The sequence below is a fragment of the Myripristis murdjan genome, chromosome 1, assembly GCF_902150065.1.
Source record: "Myripristis murdjan chromosome 1, fMyrMur1.1, whole genome shotgun sequence".
NCBI lineage: Eukaryota > Metazoa > Chordata > Actinopteri > Holocentriformes > Holocentridae > Myripristis > Myripristis murdjan.
In genome coordinates, this window is record NC_043980.1 from 31,446,751 (window position 1) to 31,468,886 (window position 22,136).

Consider the following 22,136-nt stretch of genomic DNA (forward strand, 5'->3'; position numbering starts at 1 on the left):
CACACAGGGGAAAGGGGTTCCAAATTTTACTTTCAGATATCACTATAAAAATTCACAAGTTGATTGCACACACAAAGACAAGAAAAAAAGTCAATTGCAAGTTATTTGAATTATTCTGTTTACACATGCATATCACACATTATCTGATTTGATAGGCGCTAATAAGGAAAATAAGGAATAAATGCCAGAACAGATATTTATACAGTGAATCAAGAGGTTACTATATATACAGTAACCTTTTAATTCACTGTTATATAGTAACCTTTTAATTCAAGGTTACTATATATATAGTAACCTTGTAATTCATTGTTTAAATGTCTCTTCTGGCATTTATTCCTTATATTTCTTATTAGCGCATATCAAATCAGATAATGTGTGATATGCATGTGTAAACAGAATAATTCAAAGAACTTGTAATTGACTTTTTTTTCTTGTCTTTGTGTGTGTAATCAACTTGTGAATTTTTATAGTGATATCTGAAAATAAATTTTGAACCCTTTCCCCTGTGTGTTAAAAACAGTGTTTTTTGGTAATATGTGGTGATAAATAGGTGATTTTCAAAACTTTCCACCAATGGGATTCCTTGGGACTTTTTTTGCCCTCACTCAGGACAAACTGAGGATACAAAATCAGTTGAGTTTGCTTCTCTTGCAATTTGTCCTAGGTTGACCTCAATTTTGGCCTAAAATTACTGGACTATCAAGGTAACAGTTAATGCCTTCCTGAAAATCCTAAAAAGGGTAGTTTTACAGGTACATTGAGCTCAGTTATCGGAACTAAAAGCCTCTAAATTGAGCTTTAACTTCACTGAAATATCATATATCGACACATTATCAAACATTTGTTTTTATATGTCAAACTGTTGTCCATTCCATAAATCAGAGGACCTGACAGACCTCGGATGGATGAAGGATGGAAAGAAACCTCATGTTGCAGTCTCTGCATACCCAGTTTGCAGTTTTATTTAATTTTGTCATCAAATTCTTAGTATATGAAGTATTCTCTTTAAATCAGGGGTCTTCAACGTTTTTCAAGCCAAGGACCCCCAAACTGATCGAGTGATGGAGCAGGAACGCCCTTCAGTATATATATTGTATAAAACTGTTTTATATTAAACTGGGCCAAGTGACATGTATAAATGTACCTTGTTATTGTGCATTCAATACTAAGCTATACAAATAATACACAGGTTTATTTATTCAAGTTTTTATTTTAAACGTGCAAGGTAAAGTGATAGCAAAAGGTAAAGTGGAAACAAAAATAACTGATGGCCTATTAGTGCCACTGCCATGAATAAAAATATTTGTCTCCATTTATCTATTCGCTGTAATATGTTGGATTCATGTTTATGTGTATTTAAAGACTTGAATTTGTGGGGGGAAAAATATTGGGGGAAAAAATTAAAAAATATATTTTAAAAAAAAGACCTCGTTGAAGACCTCTGCTTTAAATTATTTTCACACACCCTCAGGAAATTAATCAGATAGAGCATACGGGCCTATAAAATATAATCAAAGCACACACTTTTCCCAAAAAAAAAAAAAAAATACTGCAACTTTATTTCTGAAATCCAATTTGCAACATAATGAAATGAAACACCTATCACAAGAGAACAATTATTCAATAAAAAAAACAGTGATAGTTCTAATTCATATAAGGCTAAAATCCTCTATCAAAAACTATCCTTGGTCTCAAATAAGCAGTGGCTTTTCTTTTCATTGTTGCTTTTTCTCTTCTTTTTTCTTTGAACACTGATATGGCAATACAAAACTTTATTAATTTACAGCAAAATGAAATTCTCTTGCTCCGTTGACTCAAACGTCTCCACACTTTCAAGGATATGTTTCAGATTTAAAGTGAAAATATGGACATTAACTTACACAACAAATCGAGCTATTAGAAAAATAAGCTATGTAATCTCTTATGGCTATATGATTAGTAGGCTATGTCTACTCAAGTTTTAACAGCCTGGAGTTTAGGAACGTTGCTTTGGTGAGTTTGTTTCAAACAGTGCAATATGCAGTTTGCTTAGTAAAAAAAAACAAACAAAATTATAAAGCGCATAGCTTCACTGATGTATCATTGCCATAACACTGGCAGCCTTATGGAAAGACTATGTACCCTTCAAAGACTCCATATAGGCTTTGTGACTTGAAAACAGAAAAAAAAAAAAACAATTGAAATGCAGAAAAGAAGTATGGGTTTCCTATGTATATTGCTACTTAAATTAATTACTCTTGTCAGTATCATGAGCTCCCATATGTCCTTCTGTAATAAAAACCACCCTTATTGGGCAAATATGAGGAATGAGCTCAAGGCCAGTGACAAATTACAAAACAATCAATAATGATATCAACAAGACAGAATACAGTAAGTATTATTGTATGAACGCTGCTGCTCATCCACAGCATCACAAATGTAAGGCACACTATACAGAGCACTGTTACACGTCCTCTTGGTGGTTAGGATTAAACTCCCTTTGTTCTGCTTTCACTTGTGCACACAGTAAGACACACACTCAAAATAGGCACCAAACACACACACACATGCATGCACACCCACACACAGGTGCAAGTTAATCTACAGATTTGGCCTCTGCGTTGGACTTCTTGAGAAGGGTGAGCAGGTTCTGGGACATAAAGAACGGCCTCTCTGCTGATCCATCGTTGCGTTCAAGGTCCTCCACTGTGACATGGACAGAGGAAGTTCAGAGAAAACGTTTGTCTAGCAACATGCTTATTTAAAAGCTCTTCTGTGTTTGTATTCATCTCTTGTCTTGAGTATCTATCTAGAAATGTTTTGTCTTTTAGCTCATTAGAAATTAAACCAAATTAAAACTTGAAGCTGATTTTGCTGGACATGAACACTTACCTTTTTCCTTTCTCCAAAATGCCAAATAGGACATGATTCGCGCATTTACACATAACAGAACTACTGCAATTAAATACGATTACCTTTAATCAAGAACTACATCCAATGAACATGGAATGTCATCAGTGTCAGTGGAAAATCTACTTACAACGTTCACAACGTGACAAACGAGAAAAGGTACAAAAGCATCCAAAGATGTAAAATGTTAGTCGCAAAGCACTCAGTAGGCCATGTTAACACCATGCAGCACTGAAAAAGGAAGAGGGGAAAGGGACGGACCGAAGGGAGAGGAGAGGAGAGAGCAAGGCATGTGGGGTCAGTACACAACTGTAGGGTTCGCAGAGTCTGAGAGGTCAAGACGGTTGCGTCATGGCAACACAATCACAGCACTTATGCCAGTCTGAAATACCAAGGCAAGTAGGTGGCAATACAATACATGGGATCACATCCAAGTGAGTGATCTTGGTGGGGCTCTCTACAAGACTGAAGCAAAATAAATACATTATAGACATACAATGCTGTATATACATATTAGTTCCATAGGAGAAAAAAAAAATCTAATATTCATACAGTATATCAAATGTTTGGAACCATTTTGGCGTCAGCTGGTATTATTGTAAACAGTGAAAAGAGATTCACCATTGATTGAGAAGTGTTGCTTAGACTGTAAACATGGTATTTAGTGGTTCTGTAGTGCATTCATTAACAGCATTAAGACTTCAAATATTAATGACAGCAATCAGGCACACGTTCAGCACTTACAATTTTCTACAGATCTTCACAATATAAAAACCAACACTGTCTAAAACCAACACAACGGAACATTTTCAAGCTACAGAGATGCACTGGGCTTTTGACCTGCTTCAACCCTCATACGGTGACCTCTGGAAAGAGCAAGACTCGAGGTCGCATACCAATGACACAGTAAGGCAATCTGCATTTTAGCTCGCTGTATAGCCTACATTTAACAGGTCCATGTCACAAAGGTGTTAGGTACAGTTGCTCCATTCAGCACGCGCACATTTCATGTTTAGGAGGTTTACCAAGCCTCACATTTTTTTGCCATCTTTTATGCCAATGATATTAACTTCTACTCCTGTGGTGCAGAAGACGGATCCTCTTCTTTAGATTCCTCCTTCTCTTCTTTCTTTTCGCCTGTCTCCTCTTTCTCAGCCTCGACAGGTGGAGACACCACCTCCTCCGTTTTGGCCTCCTCCTTCACCTCCTGCTCCTCTGCTGGTTCTGTCACTTCTGGTTCTTTCTTTTCAGCCACCTCCACTTGACTGTCTTCTGCTGCTTTCTCCTCTGTTGTCTCCTCCTGTGGCTCCTCATCACCTGGCTGAGCCTGCAGAGGTTTCTCCTCCTCGGCCATTTGTAGCACCTGCTGCTGCTTTAGTTGGATCTCTCCGTCTTGCTGCTGAAGCAGAGTTTCCTCCTCCACCTTCACCTCGTCCATCTGCTTTGCAGAATCTACCTGCTCAACACCATCCCGTTCTTCCTCCACCCTCTGTGCTTTAGAGAGGATCTCATGCAGCTCCGGGGACATGAAGTAAGGCCTTTCAGATGAGCCGTCGTTTCTTTCCAAGTCCTCACCTTTTGAGTGTGTGCGTGTGTGTGTGGGTGTGTGTGGTTTGAGTTAATGGAAAATTAAGACAAACGGAAAATGTGGAAAACATGCAGTGAAAGAGAAGGTGTGAAAACAAAGGGAAAAGTGAAATAAAGGGGAAAAATGAGACAAAGAGAAGAACAGTGAGAAACCTGGCAGGAACAAAGGGAAATCAGCAGCTCAGCCTGAGACAGTTGTATGCTTGAGAGCTTACAGAGAGGACAGGCGATATATAGATGCAACAGAAGAAGTGATTTGAATCAAAACACTGTCTATCCGCTGACATGTTAATAATGCCTACATAGAGTTACTTACAGAAGCAGAGGAAAAGTGTGTCCACACACATGGCATACACACTGAAGAACCCATGGGCGATGAGGTAAGATCCCACAACCACCGTCTAGGCAGAGAGGATGACAAAGTGATAATGTAAATATCCATCCAAAGTGATAATATCCAAAGTGATAATGTAAATATCCATCCCATGTAATATCCATATATCTCATACACAGAGGTATACTATCATAGCCACAAGCCATTTTGTTATCTTTTTTTATGGCAAGACCTCCGTTGTAAAGTTTCAAAGCCAAAGATGTATAAAAGTAATTCTCTAACCAGAATGGGAACCCAGTAGTAGTTGAGAGATGGAGCTGCCTCCTCTACTGCTTTGATCCTTCCAGAGAAGAAGAAGAAAGAGCAGATTCCTGTGTACAGAAACAGAATGTGAAGGTTTCGTGAATTTAAATGGTAAGCAGGGCATACCTCTCTATTGGTTTCTGATCAGGTTTTGATTTGTTTTAAAAGCAAAATATGCCTTACCAACAATTCCAACAATGAGGAGCTTTCCAAGGAACAGCAGGAAGTCTGTCACTTTGTCTAAAACAGCCACCCTGCAGAATATGCAATATTGCAAGATATTAATGTATTATGTCTGAGAATAAATATTAATACTAACAAATGTGAAAACTAGTAATAATAGTTACATTAATACAGACCACAGATGCCCACCTGATAATGTTCCTCATGAGGAGGAAGAAGGCATCTCGAGCTGAGGTACAGAAGCTTTTGCCATAGATGGCAATCTAGAGAGAAAGGGGATTAAACAACACTTTAAAAACCAACCAGACCTGACCTCTTTTAGTCAGCAGTATGTATCCAGCAACAAAAGCTCACCATGATATAAGCATTTCTGTTTAGAAACTTGATACATTTCTCCAGGCACCAGAAGCAGCACTTCAGGCAAGAGAGCAGGAATTTGGCAAACTTGTTCTGGGCACCTAAAGGGCAAAAGCAAGAAGGATGGGTTGTATAAACCTTATTTTTACTGGTTTACATTCACAAGCACAGGGCAATATTACTACTGGACATATTCTTACATGCTTGCATGCACTTTTGTTACCCTGCAACTGAGTCTCCCTGTTGCCATAAATAAACTGGTAAACAAAGTATTCCTGTCCACCTGTGATGTGCTTCTCACAGACAGGAAGGTCCGCAAGCAAAAAAGTGTGAAAAGGTGTAGAGTAGGTTACTAAACATGGAGACAGAAATCATCCAACTAGTAACTGTAAGCACTGCCTGGTGATATATATTTTGTTCAAAATATACCTGTAACGCCTGTCTAAATTTGAGTTAGTCATAGCAACCAACTGAATATTGGCGTACATAGACATTTTAACCATGTTTCTAATTATCAAAACATGAACTTACTTTGGTCTTTCTAGCCAGCTTTACTGAGAACCAGGTTATTTCTAAGCATGTAAACATACTGTAGCCAGTGGTAAATGTACAATAAATATGTGAAATGTATGTAGTCAACCAGCAGCCAAGTGGGCATGCTAATCCTGGACTGCAACTGGTATCAAAGATTTCAACCAAGCCTAATTTTCCAAAACAAGCCCGGAGCAACACGTCAGAAACAAAAGCAAACTGTCTGGATTTTCTCCATTTTTGGCACACACAAGCCTGCATTTCTCAAATGGTGGGAAAACAAAGCATTTCATCTCAATTATTTGGTCCAGTGACCCCAAGCTAATAGTCCAAGCCTACACTGCTCCTTGAAAGTAAAGTAACCACACTGGCACTCGGTCCTGCTCAGTGCTTAAACTTTTGTACTTGATATTGCTACTGCCATTGAAAAAGCTGTTAATGCTGCATCATTATGCCAAAGTGTATTTAGAAATTCAGTGTCACTGCTATAGTATCATGCTGTCTGACCTTTCAGCTTGTGATCCAGATACTCCAGAATGACCCTGATGACCTGGACCAGAGACAGGATCAGAGAGCCAAAGGCCAGGGAGCCTGTGTGGTATCTGCACAAGAAGAGGAAGCAGAGGCCAGGAAGGTGACAGGTGGTAAGAGATACAGAAATCAATATTTGTATGAGACAAGGTAACAGCATTTCTTGAAATGGTGCCATTAAAGCAATACTTGACCCCAAATCTGTATACTTTGTATCATTTACTCACCCAGAGCCGTTTTCACTGTCCTACAGTTTTTGAAGCCTTCAGTTATCACGAAGCATGGGATCAAAACTTTCTTCTCAGCCATTCAAGACATCTTGGAGTGAGTACATGATACAATATACACAGTTTTGGAGTGAAGTACTCCTTCACACACACACAAACACACATATCCATATCCAGGTTCTAACCTGAGAGCCCGACCCAGGGAGGAGAAGATGGGGTAGGCAGGGATATCGTCTGGCTTCTTGAAGGCCCAGTAATAAGAGGCAAAGGCCCCTGCCAGAGTGACCTGGCCCAGTGCAGTCACAAAGTTGGCGCACCAGAAGAAGAGGAAGACATTGTAGAACTGGAACAAGATGAGGTATTTGTGGTAGAGGGTCTCGCCACCGTAGAAGGCAAACAGGCACTCTGCATCAGGACACTGGGCTGAAATGTTGGAGGTGTTGAACGTCTGGAGAAAGAGAGGGAGCAGACCATGGAATTGGAAAAGTGTTTTTTGATCAAGTGTTTGGAGCTCAAATGGGAATGATATTATCAAAATGTGACAACTAATACCAGACAATGTGCTTAGCTGTTATTATGCTTTTATGTGCCTAAGATACTCAGTATCATACCTTGGGGTCGCAGGTCTCTCTTGCGTATTCACACTCAGAGGTGTTGAATACTTTATAGACCTGCTCGTTAGAGGTGGACAAGAAACTGGCCAGAGCTATTAAGGAGATAATGGTAACAAGGAAGAGCATTTCTGTAAAAGTCAGTGTCCTGTGTATAGATCAGTCAACACTCAAAAGAGCAGTCAAAGTGCTGCCAAAAGTTTACCATCTAACTGTGTGGAAACTGCTCCCATAAAATTAAAGATTATAAGATTATAAGGAGGTAGTAACTACATTGTTCCAAATTTATTTTTAATCATGCTTTGCATGGTGTGGAAGAGACAGAGGGATACACTGCAGTGATGGCCCAGTAAGCAATCACCACGGCCAGGAGGGCAAAGGTCAGTAGCGGGTAGAACAGCGATGACATCACATGACCAACAGCTCTGCAAAAAAAAAAAAAAAAAAAAAAACAGTGAGAAAGATGTGTCATGAAGACTGAAAGCCTTAATATTTCCAGTGTGGGGGCGTTACAAACTGAGGTCATGCATACACTCCGTCCACAGAGTTCATGAGATAAAATACTTTCTTTCAGTGACGCTTGGCTGTGAGAACTACTGGTCTCCTCTCACTGGTACTGCACACAGAACTGATTAAAATATTCTGAGTGGGCCTGGTCACTTTCTTGTCACAGTAGAAGACAATGTGCAGCGTTATACAAGTGGAGTAGATAACCAGCTGACTGACCTGCTGGCTTCTTTGATGAGGGCAATGGCAATGAGGATTCTCTTCCTGAGGAAGATGAGCAGCAGGATGATGATCACCTCCACAATGGCCAGGATGATCACTGAGAAGCAGGGAGTAAAGATAAGAAAAAACCGAAGATAGCCAGCAACACTGATTTAGGGTGATTTTCTTAGGGGATTGATCATGGATCGTCAATCCATCAATTATGCATTTAAGTATCCATTAAATTAAGGATCTTAATAAAAAGTAGTCTCCGATGTAGAGGTGCAGGATAAGGACTATTTTGTTGAATGTTGCAATGATGATAAAAAAAATTGCTTCACCATATACAGACACAAGTTTTTCAATATTTTAGACACATTTTATTTTACAAGAAACATTTTAGTCACATCTGAGAAGCTGTTGCTTAATATTTGCTACGCTTAATTTACTGGCTAGAAATTGGCCTCAGCACCAGAATACTATGTATAACACTCTATTTTAAGAATCTACTATTGATGAAATAATTACAGCCTCTTGCAAAATCCTCAAAATCTAGCACATGTGTGTATGCTGTTTGAACAATATCACTGTAGTTGCACCACAGACAGAAAGTGTGCTTGTGCTTACTGAAGGCCAGCCAGGTCTGTCTGATCTGCAGGTATATAGAGAAGTCGGTCTGCAGGCCCAGGTCACGGATGGTGACATCAGCTCCAGGCTCTCCCTTCAGACTGGCAAACTCCATGTAACAGTGGAAAATACCTTGAAAATACACATGCAGAAATATCAGAATTAGAAAATAGCATTTTAAAAGTTACAAAAATGTAAAATATGTAAGTTTTAATACAAAATTTAACATATGTAAAGTTTGTTAAATACATTTCAACAAAAGCAGCACTATGCAAAACTGCCAAGGGTTGGTTTAAGTGAGGACCATCACATTGCATCCTTATTTTCCATATTTTTTGTCATCTGAATTTAAATGTCCTCACTTAGATCAACCCTGGCCAATTTTCTTACTGTATTTCTTCCAGTATGCGGAGGACTTACCATATCCAATGACCAGAATAACCAGGATAATCATGACCCAGATCATGATCCCAGCCAAGAACCGCAACAGGACGATGAAAATCAGGCTGACGACCATGGCTATCACCAGACCTCTGAAGAGGGTGGACACATCACGCAAACACTTAACACTTCCTAGTATTTTACCCTGGAATGATCCTATGTGATCAGTTTCAAAATGATCAGTTAGATGAAGTCAGTCTTGAATAATATACTCGCTTTTAAAGAAATACTCCAACATTTTGGGCAAAATACCCTTTTTCCGACTTACCCAGAGAGAGATACACAGTGTTTAATACCATTTCCACCTCTGTATGTCCATTGGTTTGGTTCATATGGGTAGCAGTTTGTGTTAGCTTAGCATAAAGACTTGAAGTCTATGGGAGTCATTAGCCTAACTCTTTCAAAGTGAAAAATATGTAAACACATAAATAAATAAATGTCTTCAAAATTAAAATAAATAAATAAATAAATAAATAACCAGAGTCATTTTAGGAGAAGTTAATTTGTGCCAGATCTACCATCTTTGTTACGTGGGTCACTACGATAAATGGAAGGATACATGTTTTCAGTGGTTATAGTTCCACCATCTAACTTCTCCTCGAACCACTGGACGTACAGAGGTGAAAATAGTGTCAAACAGCTTGTCTCGTTCTGGGTAAGTTAAAAAAAAGGTGTTTTGAGTACTTCTTTAAATATTTGATTCCTACTAGCAGTGTGTGTTTGAACAGTTACAGTAATGCAATTGTGCTGTCTTATCTTTCCTGTTGACTACAAACTGTTTAACTAGTTTAAAGAGTTTAATGGGAAAAATCTCTACTGTTTACATATGAAATTGTCCTGTTGTCTCCTGTTGTTTATTGTTGTTGTTTATTACTGTTACTCTATTACTGTAAGCAGTAGAGAATGGACAGACTTACAGCAGTATCCAATACCAAGACTGAGTGTAGTCTTCAAAGATCCTCATTGCCACCTGGCGAGCTTCAACAACCACATTTGACTTCCTGTAACAAAATTAAGTACATTCACCACCGACTGAAATTAGAAATTATGAAACTGAAAGTATGTCAAAAGTATGTAACTGAGGAATTCAAACATCCTCTGAAAAAGTTACCATTACTGATTGATCCAACAAACACAAATTTTATCAACAGTTGGCGCTTGGTGGCTGTGAATTTCACACGCTGCCTCGCACAATCAGGTCTATGAGGCTGTAAAATCCTGAAGGCATTGTTTCTGAATGTTCATCTACGCTGGGCTCAGCTTGAAAAGTCAATTTCTGAAACTGTGTGTGCTAACCTTGAGAGCCTGGTACATGTTAAAGCTTAATTTCATTATTTTGAATAGTGGTGGGGAAGGAAAAAGCAAGGACTCACTTTGATGCCTCAAGCAGCTCTGTGGCATTGACATTGGCACCCTCTCCATCATCAAAAGTGGTCTCGTTGCCCACCACCACCACCCCACCTTTCATCGTTCCCAGCGCAGGGAGGCAGCGCCGCGTGACTGGGGAGAGATGTGATAATTCATTTTGTCACGTTGTATCTGTGTAACTTCACACCAGACTTAACAGCTTGTTGTATGGGTGAAAACTAAGTGGGCGGCACTGAAAAGCTTCTCACTCACAGGCTTTACTGGGCATGAGCATGGAAGGACACAAGCCATCTCTCAGGATCTCCGGAGCGCTCTGAAACACATAAGACATCCTTCACTGTCTTATCAGAGCATTTAGCAGCAACATGAATAGAATTTGAATCATCCACCCATCTAGTCCTTTACCGTTTTGGAGAAGTCCACTCCTTCTTTGCAGTATTGTTTGTAGTAGTCTTGGTCTTCTTTGCTTAGGCCTAACTTGGCTTTCACCAAAGTAAGGTGCCTGTTGGGACAGCTTTCCACACATAGCTGCATGCAAATAACAAAATAAAAGTAATGACAATCAACATCTTGTAAGATTTACTTCAACAAAGTAAAATTAAAAAACAACACAAGAGGGAATGACCGCAAATGGCATAAAAAAAATAAACCTAAGGTGTTCGATAGATACACTACTCACAAAAAGTTAGGGATATTTGGCTTACGGGTGAAATTTACGGAAAATGTAAAAAGTTCACGCTACAGTGATGTTATATCATGAAAGTAGGGCATTTAAGTAGAAGCATACACTGGTGATTTCCTCATCTCAAACAATGTCTTGAAACAAAAGCCAACAACAGTGGTGGGTATACCACAACAAAAAATGTCAATGTCTCAATAACTTGTCATGTGTCCTTGAGCATCAATTACAGCTTGACAACGACGTCTCATGCTGTTCACAAGTCGACTTATTGTCTGCTGAGGCATGGCATCCCACTCTTCTTGAAGGGCGGCCCTCAGGACATTGAGGTTCTGGGGTACAGAGCTCCGAGCCTCTATACGGCGACTCAGCTGATCCCACAGGTTTTCTATGGGATTCAGGTCTGGAGAAAGTGCAGGCCACTCCATTTGAGGTACCCCAGTCTCCAGCAGCCATTCCCTAATGATGCGACCTCGATGAGCTGGAGCATTGTCGTCCATGAAGATGAAATTAGGCCTGTGTTGTTCATGCAGGGGTACAATGACTGGATTAATGATGTTATTCAGGTAGTATGGGCTTGTCACAAAGTGTAGAGCAGGTCTGTACTGACTAGACACATCTGCCCACACAGTAACACCACCACCACCAAAGGCTCGTCTGGTGACGACAGTGGCTGATCCATAGCGCTCTCCTTGACGTCTCCAACATCGTTGGCGGCCATCATTTCTGCTCAACATGAATCGGCTTTCATCAGAGAACAGCACTGAGGCCCACTGGTCCCTTGTCCAGCGTAAATGTGCCTGGCCCATGCAAGACAATGACACCTGTGCCTGGTGGTGTGGTCAGGTACCCTTGCAGGTCGTCTAGCACGCAGACCATGCTGATGTAAATGGTTTCGAATGGTCTGACGTGACATTTGGGTGCCTCTCACCTCCCTTAAACGTGCCTGGAGTTGAGTGGCATTCATCATCCGGTTCCGCAGGGCATTGTTCACAATGAAGCGGTCATCAGTGTAGGATGTGGCCAAAGGACGTCCACTTCTATGCCTTTCTGTGACTCTTCCAGTCTCTCTGTATCTCTGTTGCAACCTGCTGATGACACTCTGTGACACTCTAAGCTCAGAGGCCACTTCCGTCTGAGAACATCTTGTTTGAAGCCTCGCAATGGCGAGGTGCTGCTGATCAATTGTTAGGTGTTGTCTTGGTCTCATGATGTCAAAATGTGAACAGCATAATGAGGAGGACTGTTTAAATACCAATTCTAATTGAACCAGGAAATTTATTGGTCGATTCATGGATCAAACACCTGTTGTGAATTTTGCCATTAAGCTCCTTGTTAGAGAACAGCAACTTGTGCAAAAGGTACTGAAACATTGAACAGTTGGACATGTGCATTCAAAAGTTTACAGAAGGTCACATTAAGTTCACCTGTAAAGGTTATAATGCATTTTAGGTTCATCCTGAAATTTCACCCAAAAGCCGAATATCCCTAACTTTTTGTGAGTAGTGTAGATCTTGTTTCTGACCTGTGTGGTGGGACACTGGAACTCCAGCAGCACCAGAGGACTGGCACATTTCAGGATGTTGAAGTAGAACAGCAGAGGCTTCTTCCTGTTGTACATGAACAGGAACACAACACTGTAGGCATGCATCTGAAATAGGCCCTATCTCTGTCTCTGAGGCCAAAAAGCAAAGCATCAAAGCTGCAATCATATATAACATTCTCTGAGACGTATACAGGCTGTGCTTTTCTAAGGTAACAAATATATACAGTGTATTGATCATATTGTTCATATTGTTGGACTCACTCCAGAGGTGTTCCTGCCTGTCCACAGAACTGCCCCTTGCTGTCTGTGGGATAGATGACTTTTCTTGGGTCACCCTGGGACCAAGCTGCATGGAGGAGAATTGTAATCACTCACAGCCGAGGAGGAGCAAATGTGACTTCCTCATTAAGCAACAACCAAATACAAAGGAGCCCTTAAATGCAGAACCTACTCATGTCTTACCAAAGAAGATGCACAAAACTTGGCTTGTTATAGGAAATTGAAAGCCCAGAATGCAGATGGGCTGAGTGTTTTATGCCATTAAGAAATAAAAGAAATTATGCAACTGAGTAACAGAAGTGAAGAATAGACTCTTACCTAGAATGCCCACAGCAAAGTAGCCCAACAGAGCTATGATGAAGAGAATACAGCAGAGGATATCTGTGCAACCCCTGTCCACAAAGAGAGGAGAGGAAATGGTCCACTGTTATTGGTGCCTGAGATTAAAGTGTACTCTGATCAGCAGTGACTGAAATACAGACGCTTTTACCTGTTGTGAATCGGTCCTTTGAAGTTTGGGTCAAACTTCCTGGACTCCCCTGAGGACGAAAAAACACAGATTCCCATTTTTTTTTAGTATGCACTCAGTTACAATTGTTAGAACCTGATATTTTAACCTCTATCTCTCCTGTCTATAAAATGCATGGTATACAAGTAGTTTATCAAAAACTAGTGGGATCACTTAAATGACTAGCAATACTTAAGTACTATCTGTTTGTGAATCCAGGCATTTAAGGTGCAGCTTCAGGATCTAAAATTAACACCCATAAAGCACCACATGCAGGTATAAAGTTGCCTTTGACTGAAAGATTAATAGTGATCCCCTGATAACAAGTGCTACCGTTATTCTGCAGTCTTCTGAGTCAGAGACGTTGCCTCTGTTGTCTGCAGTCTGTGATCCTGGCTCTTAAACTTTGTCCCTGTTGGCCACAGTGCACTTTCTCTGACTGTGAGCCAAACCAAATGAGAGCAAAAACAGAGCTATTTTAATATTCTAATTCTAATGCGTTAGAGAGTATGTATAATTTCAGTGTCTGAAAAATGTAAAGTTCTGTTAACAGAAACCACCACACCATTTTTTTTTTTGCTTTTTTGTATGGTTCAATAGCTTTAGCACATTTGATTTGCATATGGTAACAATTTGCTCATGGAAAATCAATTGTCATGGCAGCTAACAATCATTTATATATTATGATAGGCCTAGCTCGCTGACTGCCAAATCACCTCTCATACTATTTTTCCCTGATTTAATGTCAAACATCTAGCTTTGCACGCTACAGTTTCTACGAAAACATAGCTGTGCTATAAATTAGTTTCAGTAGATAGCAGGGCTGGGCAAAATATTGAAACTACATCGATATCGTGATATGAGACTGGATATTATCTGGGATTTTGGATATCGTCATATTGTGGCACAGCATATCTGTTGTCATTTCTTAGTTTTAAAAGCTTCATAACAGTTAAGGGATACAATTTTCTGAACTTACTAATCTGTTCTGTTATTTGACTCTGTCTGTTAGGTCATCATATTCACACTAAAGATGTTTTTTTTTAAAATCTATTGTGTGAACAATTTGTAAAAGCACCAACAGTCACCTTAGCAGTATCAGCACAATATCAATAAAATCTATGTAAAAAAAAAAAAAAAGTATCAGTACAATATCAATATTGAGGTATTTGTTCAGAACTATTGGGATTTTTGATTTTGGCCATATTGCCCAGACCCAGCAGAAAAGTCAGTGAGATGCAGAGAGCCTCATTAATTATTCATGATTCATTAAATAAAAGCATCCCCAAAACTGTACAGAATATGAATGTGATATTCTAATGGTGTCTACAGAGGCACTCTTCAGCAAAGTCTGGGTTTCTTTGGTTTAACAGTCCTTGGCAGGTGGGCCAAAAAGTTAATTTCAGACCCTGCACCTCTATAAATTTTGATTTTAAAAAGAGTATGTCTGTGTGCATTTGTGCACTGAGACCACTGTATGAGTGCAATACACGTGAAGTGAGCACAATCCATATGAGTCAACGCATGCATTGACACAGCAAGGACATTTTCCACAACAAAAGGATTCCTCGGGCAGACTGACATGCCTAGCAACCCACAAAATGGCTCCCCAGTGACGGAGAGCTCCCTGTGGATATCCCCAGCCGCCATGGAAACACCTTAGACACAGGAGAGCAGAAACACCAGCCAGGCCAATGCAGCCTGCTCCTTTTGTTGAGTGAGATCATCATATCATGTGCTAACTCTGAGTCAACCTCTTCAAAGAGCAGAGCAAAGACTTACACACTACACTCACAGAAGTCAATAGCTTAGTGAAGGATTGAGAAATACTCAGATGGAATAGACCAACATCCTCTTATGAGCTGACGAGATACTAGCCACTGTGCCAGTAAACATCCTGTTGCGTCACTGTAAATGTCTGCTATGGCTGGCATAACAATACAACCGTACCTTAAACGCACCGTCATGACAACACAGTGACAGCCTGAGCCAAGCCCCGCTACATACTGTCACAGCCTACCTGGTCTAATACTCACACTGTAAAACACACACACACACACACACACACACACACACACACACACACAAACACACAAACACACACGTCAATCATCGCGGTGGCACGACTGTTCCATTTGAAAGCTGTTACTAAAGCTTGCACTTCAGGCGATGACTCACTACAGCATTTGAAAGCAGTTTAATTACCGTCACAAGTTCTAATCATGTCAACAAGAAAAAACTGTTCAACAACAAATTCTATCAGAAATCAAAAGCAGCTGTCAAGACATGTGAAAGACCATTACAGTACCGCTTTTTCCCCCTTTCATCGTTTCACTGTTCTTTCTCTCTCAGCTGCATTCATGGACAGATCTGCAGACTTGTCTCCGGGTGGCGTGTATGATGTGGGAGCTGTTATGTCTCCTTCCTGTGTGAGGTTTGTGTCCACCAACCAAGTCTTCACTTCCTTCTTCCTCTCTACAAAAAGCAGTCAAACCTTGTGTCGGCTCTGCCTTCCTCTACCACTCCTTCTTTATTTACTCCCTCTTTTTGCCGGGTCTCTTTTCCCCCCTCTTTGGCTTGGGCTTTGTCAGGGGAAATGCAGCGCACAGAGAGACGTATTGATGGGGGAATTGAGAGAGGAGCGGTGCCACAGCAACAAAGACCTGTGGTCTCACTGACTTTGAGTAAGCTGCCCATGAATCCTCTATTGCCAAATGGGTGTGTTGACATAAACAAGACTCAAATGTACAAGTGTCGCTGTGTGGGGTGTGTTGCTGCCAACTCTAGGGATGACTGACTCTGCTATCCAAACATGGCTAAAATCAAAACAGTCTTTTACTCTGGCACAGTGATAGTTATTACAGGCTTCATTTGACAAGCATGATAAACTGCATTCATGGTTTCCTTCCGTTTCAGCAGTACCAAGCAAGAGTTTCACCTCAGTTACAAACTGCATGCAGTGCAGGGTAGAGGGACAAAGCTGTAATGTACTGTCAAAAGTTTCACTTTAACAATGTGGCACTTAAAAAAACACAAGCTGCTGTGTACTCCTGTCACTGAGAGACAAATATAAAGTATGCTATAAATAACACACAGGAAGAGAATCATTTACATGATATGGGGCAGTCTCTTCCTCAAGAGAATCTTGTTTCTTAACATCCTGTTCCCACTTCAGGGTGTCTTACAGTTTGTCACTTTGACAAAAAGCATGGCACTTGGTAGCTTTCCCCCTGGAAAATGAGTCAATCTAGCCTTGACTTCACAGACCTTTAGGTAGGACATGAATGAGTCAAAAACAGCTGACAAAAGGCTTCTTGAAAAGATTTGAGGCATTCATATAACAAAGACTTGGTTATGGTATAATGTGCGTGGCACATGTGCTGTGCAGAGTGTGAGATAAGACCATCCTACGCGCTCACTGATGCCAGATGACCTGGCTTGGGCCTGCCCACCTCCACTGCCATGTGATAGGCTGACAGCATGCCATACTATGTAAGACAATACTAACTATTGACCTACACATGCCCATTCCAGGAAGAGTGCCATGTCTGAGCCCCTACTCGTTCCCCTCTGATGTGCTCCGTATATCCGATATTGGCTAGCTCCGTTCCATAGGTACTGACCCTCCACTCCTCACAGCAGCTGCATGTTCAGACAGTTTCGTACCTGTGAAAGCACTGACATTAGATAAAATACTCTGTCACTGTGTAACAATCTTATCTTCCTTACTTGAGTCATTCACTCATATCATATCTATATCATAAGCCTCCATTCTCTTACAACAGCAAACAGGAAATGTTACTTTCTGGTGAGAATAAGAAAGGACTAATGTCTAGGTTGGCATTAGGGGCATAAGCCATTAGGTTTACAGTTCTTATTATCATTAAGAAGAAGAGGAGGAGGAAAAACTTTCTCTGTGGTGTGTCTAAAACCAGGAGTGTACAACGTGTTTCACATAAAAACAAGAACAAAGGACAGATTAAGACAAATCTTTACATCAAAGCAAGTCTACAGAACTTCTTAGAGTCTTAATGTAGCATTTGAAAGGTTCACGTATCATTGACAAATATATACATATATACATTGCTATAATTACATCAGTAAATATGGGTGGTGCAAGTGTGGTCATATTAGTGCCAGGCCACATTTCTGACAGACCCTCTTGGTTCCTGTCACATTGTTGCTACAGCTTTTCCTCATTGCTCCTCCTTTCCGTCAATTCACATGTGTTTGCTTTCTCTTTCGTTTTGCCTGAAGTGGACGTAGTCATTTTAAGTGATTTTTCCACTGGCCTTTATTTGTTCCACAAAATACTATGAAAGCTTTATGGAACTGTTACATACAAATAAATGTTTGTCGCATTCATTGCCAAACTCATTCATACAATGATGAGTAAGCCTATCACCCAAAAATAAAACTACCTGGGTTGTGTATCTTTGCAGACATTACAAAGCTGGTTTCTGTGGCAATATTCTCACGCTGGTACACACCAGACCTTTAGTGAGTTTTTCTTACTTCAACCACAATTCACAATTTCCGCTGAAACTGTAAATTAAAAATGTAGCATGGCTAATTACCTTGTCTGACGATTCCATGACTCTCTCAAAGTTTGTTTTTTTTCCCTCAAGTTTTTCTGTCCATGTAAAGATTAAAAGCCATTTCCCTGTTTGGAGCATCAGTGCATGTTTAATGCAGAATTTAATATATTGCCACAAGAGGGAGACAAATCATAAGGGGCAGGAAGGTACCATTTCCTCTTGGGGGAACAGCCTGTTTTCAATCTGACAGATTTTCTGTAAAACACAATACCATGGTACACTAGGCTAAATACGGCCTTGGTGCTAATCTGCTCTTTAGGTTAGTTATAATAATTTCTCAAAATTTAGAGCAACAACTTGTGCATGTTAATCTGCTTCCATCTTTAAGAACATTTAAGGGGAGATTTCTAAAAAGCTGTAAAAGTTCATTCTGATTTAGCTAGCTTAGGGTCCTCAGGCAGATTGTTCCACATCCTAGAGGCCCTAATGTTGAAAACATTGTCAGGTTTATCTTGAGTCTAATGACTCAGAATTTAAAATCTCTGTGTTTAAGGGTCTGGAACACAAGGAGCAAAATGTTACTGCACTTTAAAGTCCCCCTCCAGCCATTTATTAAGCCCCTAAAAATCATGTGTTCATCAATATTACATATTTAGGAGTTTTTTTAAATGAAAAACATCCCTTATATGCTTTGAAATGGAGTAAATATAACTATGTCACATTTTCCCTCATTAAGAATGTTCGGATCTATGAATATGCAAACAGTACCAACTCATAACCAGAGCTGTGTTCACAGAACAAGGAAGTCCCGCCCTGCAATTTTGTTGATTTTTTTAAACGAAAACACAGGCGGGGCTTATGCTAAGAATATGGAATGCAATACCAAATCTAACTGGCCTGAGGTTTGAATTTCAAAATTTAGTTAAGGATCCCCGTCAGTAGAGGACTGAGAAAACACTTAACTAGTGACAAACTTTGCAAAGATACAAGCCAGTATAGTCTAAGTCAGACATTTTAGGGGACATAAACATAACAAAAACACAAGTAATTAGTAAAAGCTTGAAATCAATCCTAAAATTGAATGGCAACAGGTGGAAAGTTGAAAAACTGAGCTGATATGGTCCTCATTCTTCTGAAAACAAGATGTGTGTTCTGGTCAAGACTAGTGACTGACCGCTGCTTGCTGTTGCATGTGTCTGTGCATGTGTGTGTGAGTGTGTGTGTTCGGGGAAGTGATGATGTCATGACTGATGTGATCCACTAATGGGCCCAGCGGGCTTATCAGATGACCCCTTCCCCTGCTACCTTAATGGGTTAGTGGCCAATGTGGTTGCATTTGGGTTTGTGTGCGAACATGCATGTGTCTGCTACACATGGAAGATATTATGAACAATTTAGTTGTCTATATTTTTCTTATGTTTTTGTATGATTAATGTACAGAAAATGGAAAATGTAACAAAAACTGTGATGTGAAATACAATCTAACAGCTGTGATTTCCTCAAAATTCCCCTTTGGCAGTCACTAGTGAAGCTATTTGCCTCCATGCTCTTAGACAGGGAGAGGAGGAAACACATTTACGTCCTGTTTCTGTGGGATGACATACTTGTATATTGCCAAACGTCTGCTCAGAACGCCATCCCTCTCTGCTTGTTACAAGTACGACTTGGATCACACAGGCAATTTGTCCAATTTTGCCAAACCACCAGCCAGCTCAGAATGACAAGGGATCATTGTGAAACACTTAGGGATTATTTTGTGTGTGTGCATGTGTGGGTGTGTGTACGTGCATGCAGCGTGTGTGGTAATGCATCTGAGCGGTTGCCAGCTTGATATTGACTGGATGCCCCTTGAGTCTGCCTGCTGAGTGTGTAGAGCAGGCAGGGCGAGACACAGCCGAGGCAGTGCAAGCTGCAGCCTGCCTGACTCTGCACACTCCCAGTTCGCTGGCCAGCTCAGAGGGAAAATATTACTGTAGTAGGCAGCCATGGACCATTCGCAAATGAAGGATCCCAATAAAACTGAAGTTGTTTTGGGAGGTACTGTTGATGATCCATTTTAGCGTATTAAGCAGCGTCCCTATTTAACTAGGTAGAGATGTTGACTTTTCAACTAATCATTTAAGAACCAAAGCTTTATCCACTAGCTTGGACAACAAATCATCTCCACAGACTAGATGTTTTTGTGTATAAAGACCTTTAACTGCAGTTTAAAGGGGTCGGGGTTTATGACCTCCATGTGGGGGAGGGGAGCCATGGAAAAAGAGCTGTTTACATGGTAACAGGAAAGCAACAAGGAAATTGTCCACACTGAGTGCTCCAAGGATCATCTGGAGAGGATGTTCCCTTAACTCAAAGATACTGTGAGTGTGGGATGGCTTGCTATTGTATACATCTTGAAAAGCTTTTGCTTTGTTGGTACTGTCCCCTTGTAGAAATGCCAGTGTGAGACTGTGGTTACTTTTTGTTGAGGGGTCTGCGGGCATTTTTGCATATAATGACCCTGACATGGGGTATTAAGGCAAGAAAAACACGAGTTACAAAAACCTCATGACTCAACAGTCTGTATGAACAACAACCCAGCCCAGACATGGGACGACACCAGTCAGGCTGCTGTGGGCCAGTGGGTGTTGGTTGGTCTTGTGGATGAAAAATCATGTGTGACACGCAGTAATCTGCAGTGAGTCACATCTGTATGTCTGTTATGGAGAATGGATCTCCCATGATATGCATACAATCAATGTGTACGAACAAAAGCAATATCTGTGAGTGTATGTGTGTGTGTGTAGGACATATGTGTTTACGTAATGACCATATGTCAACCTACAAAACACCACATGGCTGTTACAGCAGTTGATTATTGCCAAGAGAAAACATCATGTAGCATAGATGCCTATGTGACCAGTTTCCTCTTTTGCAGCCTATTTTTGTGTGTTGTCCTGCACTTAAGTTGATACCAAATAACCTAAAAATGAACCACCATGTAAACCTACTTTTGTTTGGTATCTTGATTACAAGGCAGGCCTCAGTTGCTTCAATAGATGCCAGTCTACATGAGGCTACTTCAGGCTAGCCTATCTGTCAGCCACTGTGATAATAGATGCGTTGAGTATATCTTGTAATAAATAACTCTAGGCTGAACTGGCTGGTCAGGGATCCATTTGAGGCCATGATCTTGGTTTGTAACATAGGCTGTTTAAACAGGGAAAACTAGTGAAATACAACATGCAGGCTATCACTGTGCAGCACCCATGCCGCCTCCCTACTTTAGAATGAAAACCATAAGAACATGTCTATTATCAAACATTACATCTCAGGCTACTCTGTAAAACAAGCCCCATTTAAAGGATGGGATCTGCGTTAAGACCCATGCGGTCCACACCCATCCATCCATTGCAGTCATTGTTTCAATTTCTTCCTTCGCTGTGAGACAACTGAATCATCAAGAAGAAAATCAATCAAATCAATCTTTTCTCACCGTATTTGGGGTCCGGGTTTTTCTCCTCCAGCTCCATTCTCACACGCCGAGCCTTTCTCGCCGCAGATCAGATCTTGGACAGGACAGTTACCATGGAAATGGAGAGAGAAAAAAGCATCAATAACAGTCACACAGACTGCTGGGAGCGTAACGAGAGGCAGACCATCCCGAACCAAACCACGGCGCATTCCATTCTGTGGGAGAGGGAAAGGAGCCAATCAGGGCGAGGAGTTTTACTGATTGACAGAAGTATCGGCGAATCATAATGAGCATGGGCGGGACAAAAACAAAATTTGTCCTGCCGCTACTTTAATGGAATGTGTGGAGCGTGTTTGTGCGGACCTACGACCTGCCAATGAGCAGAGCCGACACAACATTCAAAAGGAACTTTCAACTTTAAAATATTCACAGAGT

At 40.6% G+C, this 22,136-nt stretch overlaps 1 protein-coding gene across 3 annotated transcripts; it reads right to left on the reverse strand.

Moving 5' to 3' along the window:
* Positions 1 to 1,207: 1,207 nt before the first annotated feature.
* On the reverse strand, positions 1,208 to 21,894 carry slc44a2 (solute carrier family 44 member 2 (CTL2 blood group)). Of its 3 annotated transcripts, none has more exons than XM_030058660.1 (22): positions 21,723 to 21,894; positions 13,692 to 13,740; positions 13,520 to 13,593; positions 13,184 to 13,268; positions 12,902 to 12,986; positions 11,103 to 11,225; positions 10,950 to 11,010; positions 10,703 to 10,829; positions 10,247 to 10,330; positions 9,309 to 9,421; positions 8,889 to 9,020; positions 8,280 to 8,379; positions 7,886 to 7,978; positions 7,554 to 7,638; positions 7,128 to 7,390; positions 6,692 to 6,786; positions 5,651 to 5,754; positions 5,486 to 5,559; positions 5,297 to 5,367; positions 5,093 to 5,181; positions 4,793 to 4,877; positions 1,208 to 2,685 (listed from the first exon to the last, which is right to left on the reverse strand). In XM_030058660.1, the coding sequence occupies exons 1-22, from the start codon at positions 21,757 to 21,759 to the stop codon at positions 2,576 to 2,578; spliced, it is 2,139 nt and encodes a 712-aa protein (XP_029914520.1). In that variant the 5' UTR covers positions 21,760 to 21,894; the 3' UTR covers positions 1,208 to 2,575. The 3 variants fall into 3 exon arrangements, with proteins under 3 accessions (XP_029914520.1, XP_029914504.1, XP_029914512.1); XM_030058644.1 differs by lacking the exon at positions 1,208 to 2,685 and adding an exon at positions 2,771 to 4,464; XM_030058652.1 differs by lacking the exons at positions 1,208 to 2,685; positions 21,723 to 21,894 and adding exons at positions 2,771 to 4,464; positions 16,018 to 16,135.
* Positions 21,895 to 22,136: the final 242 nt, after the last annotated feature.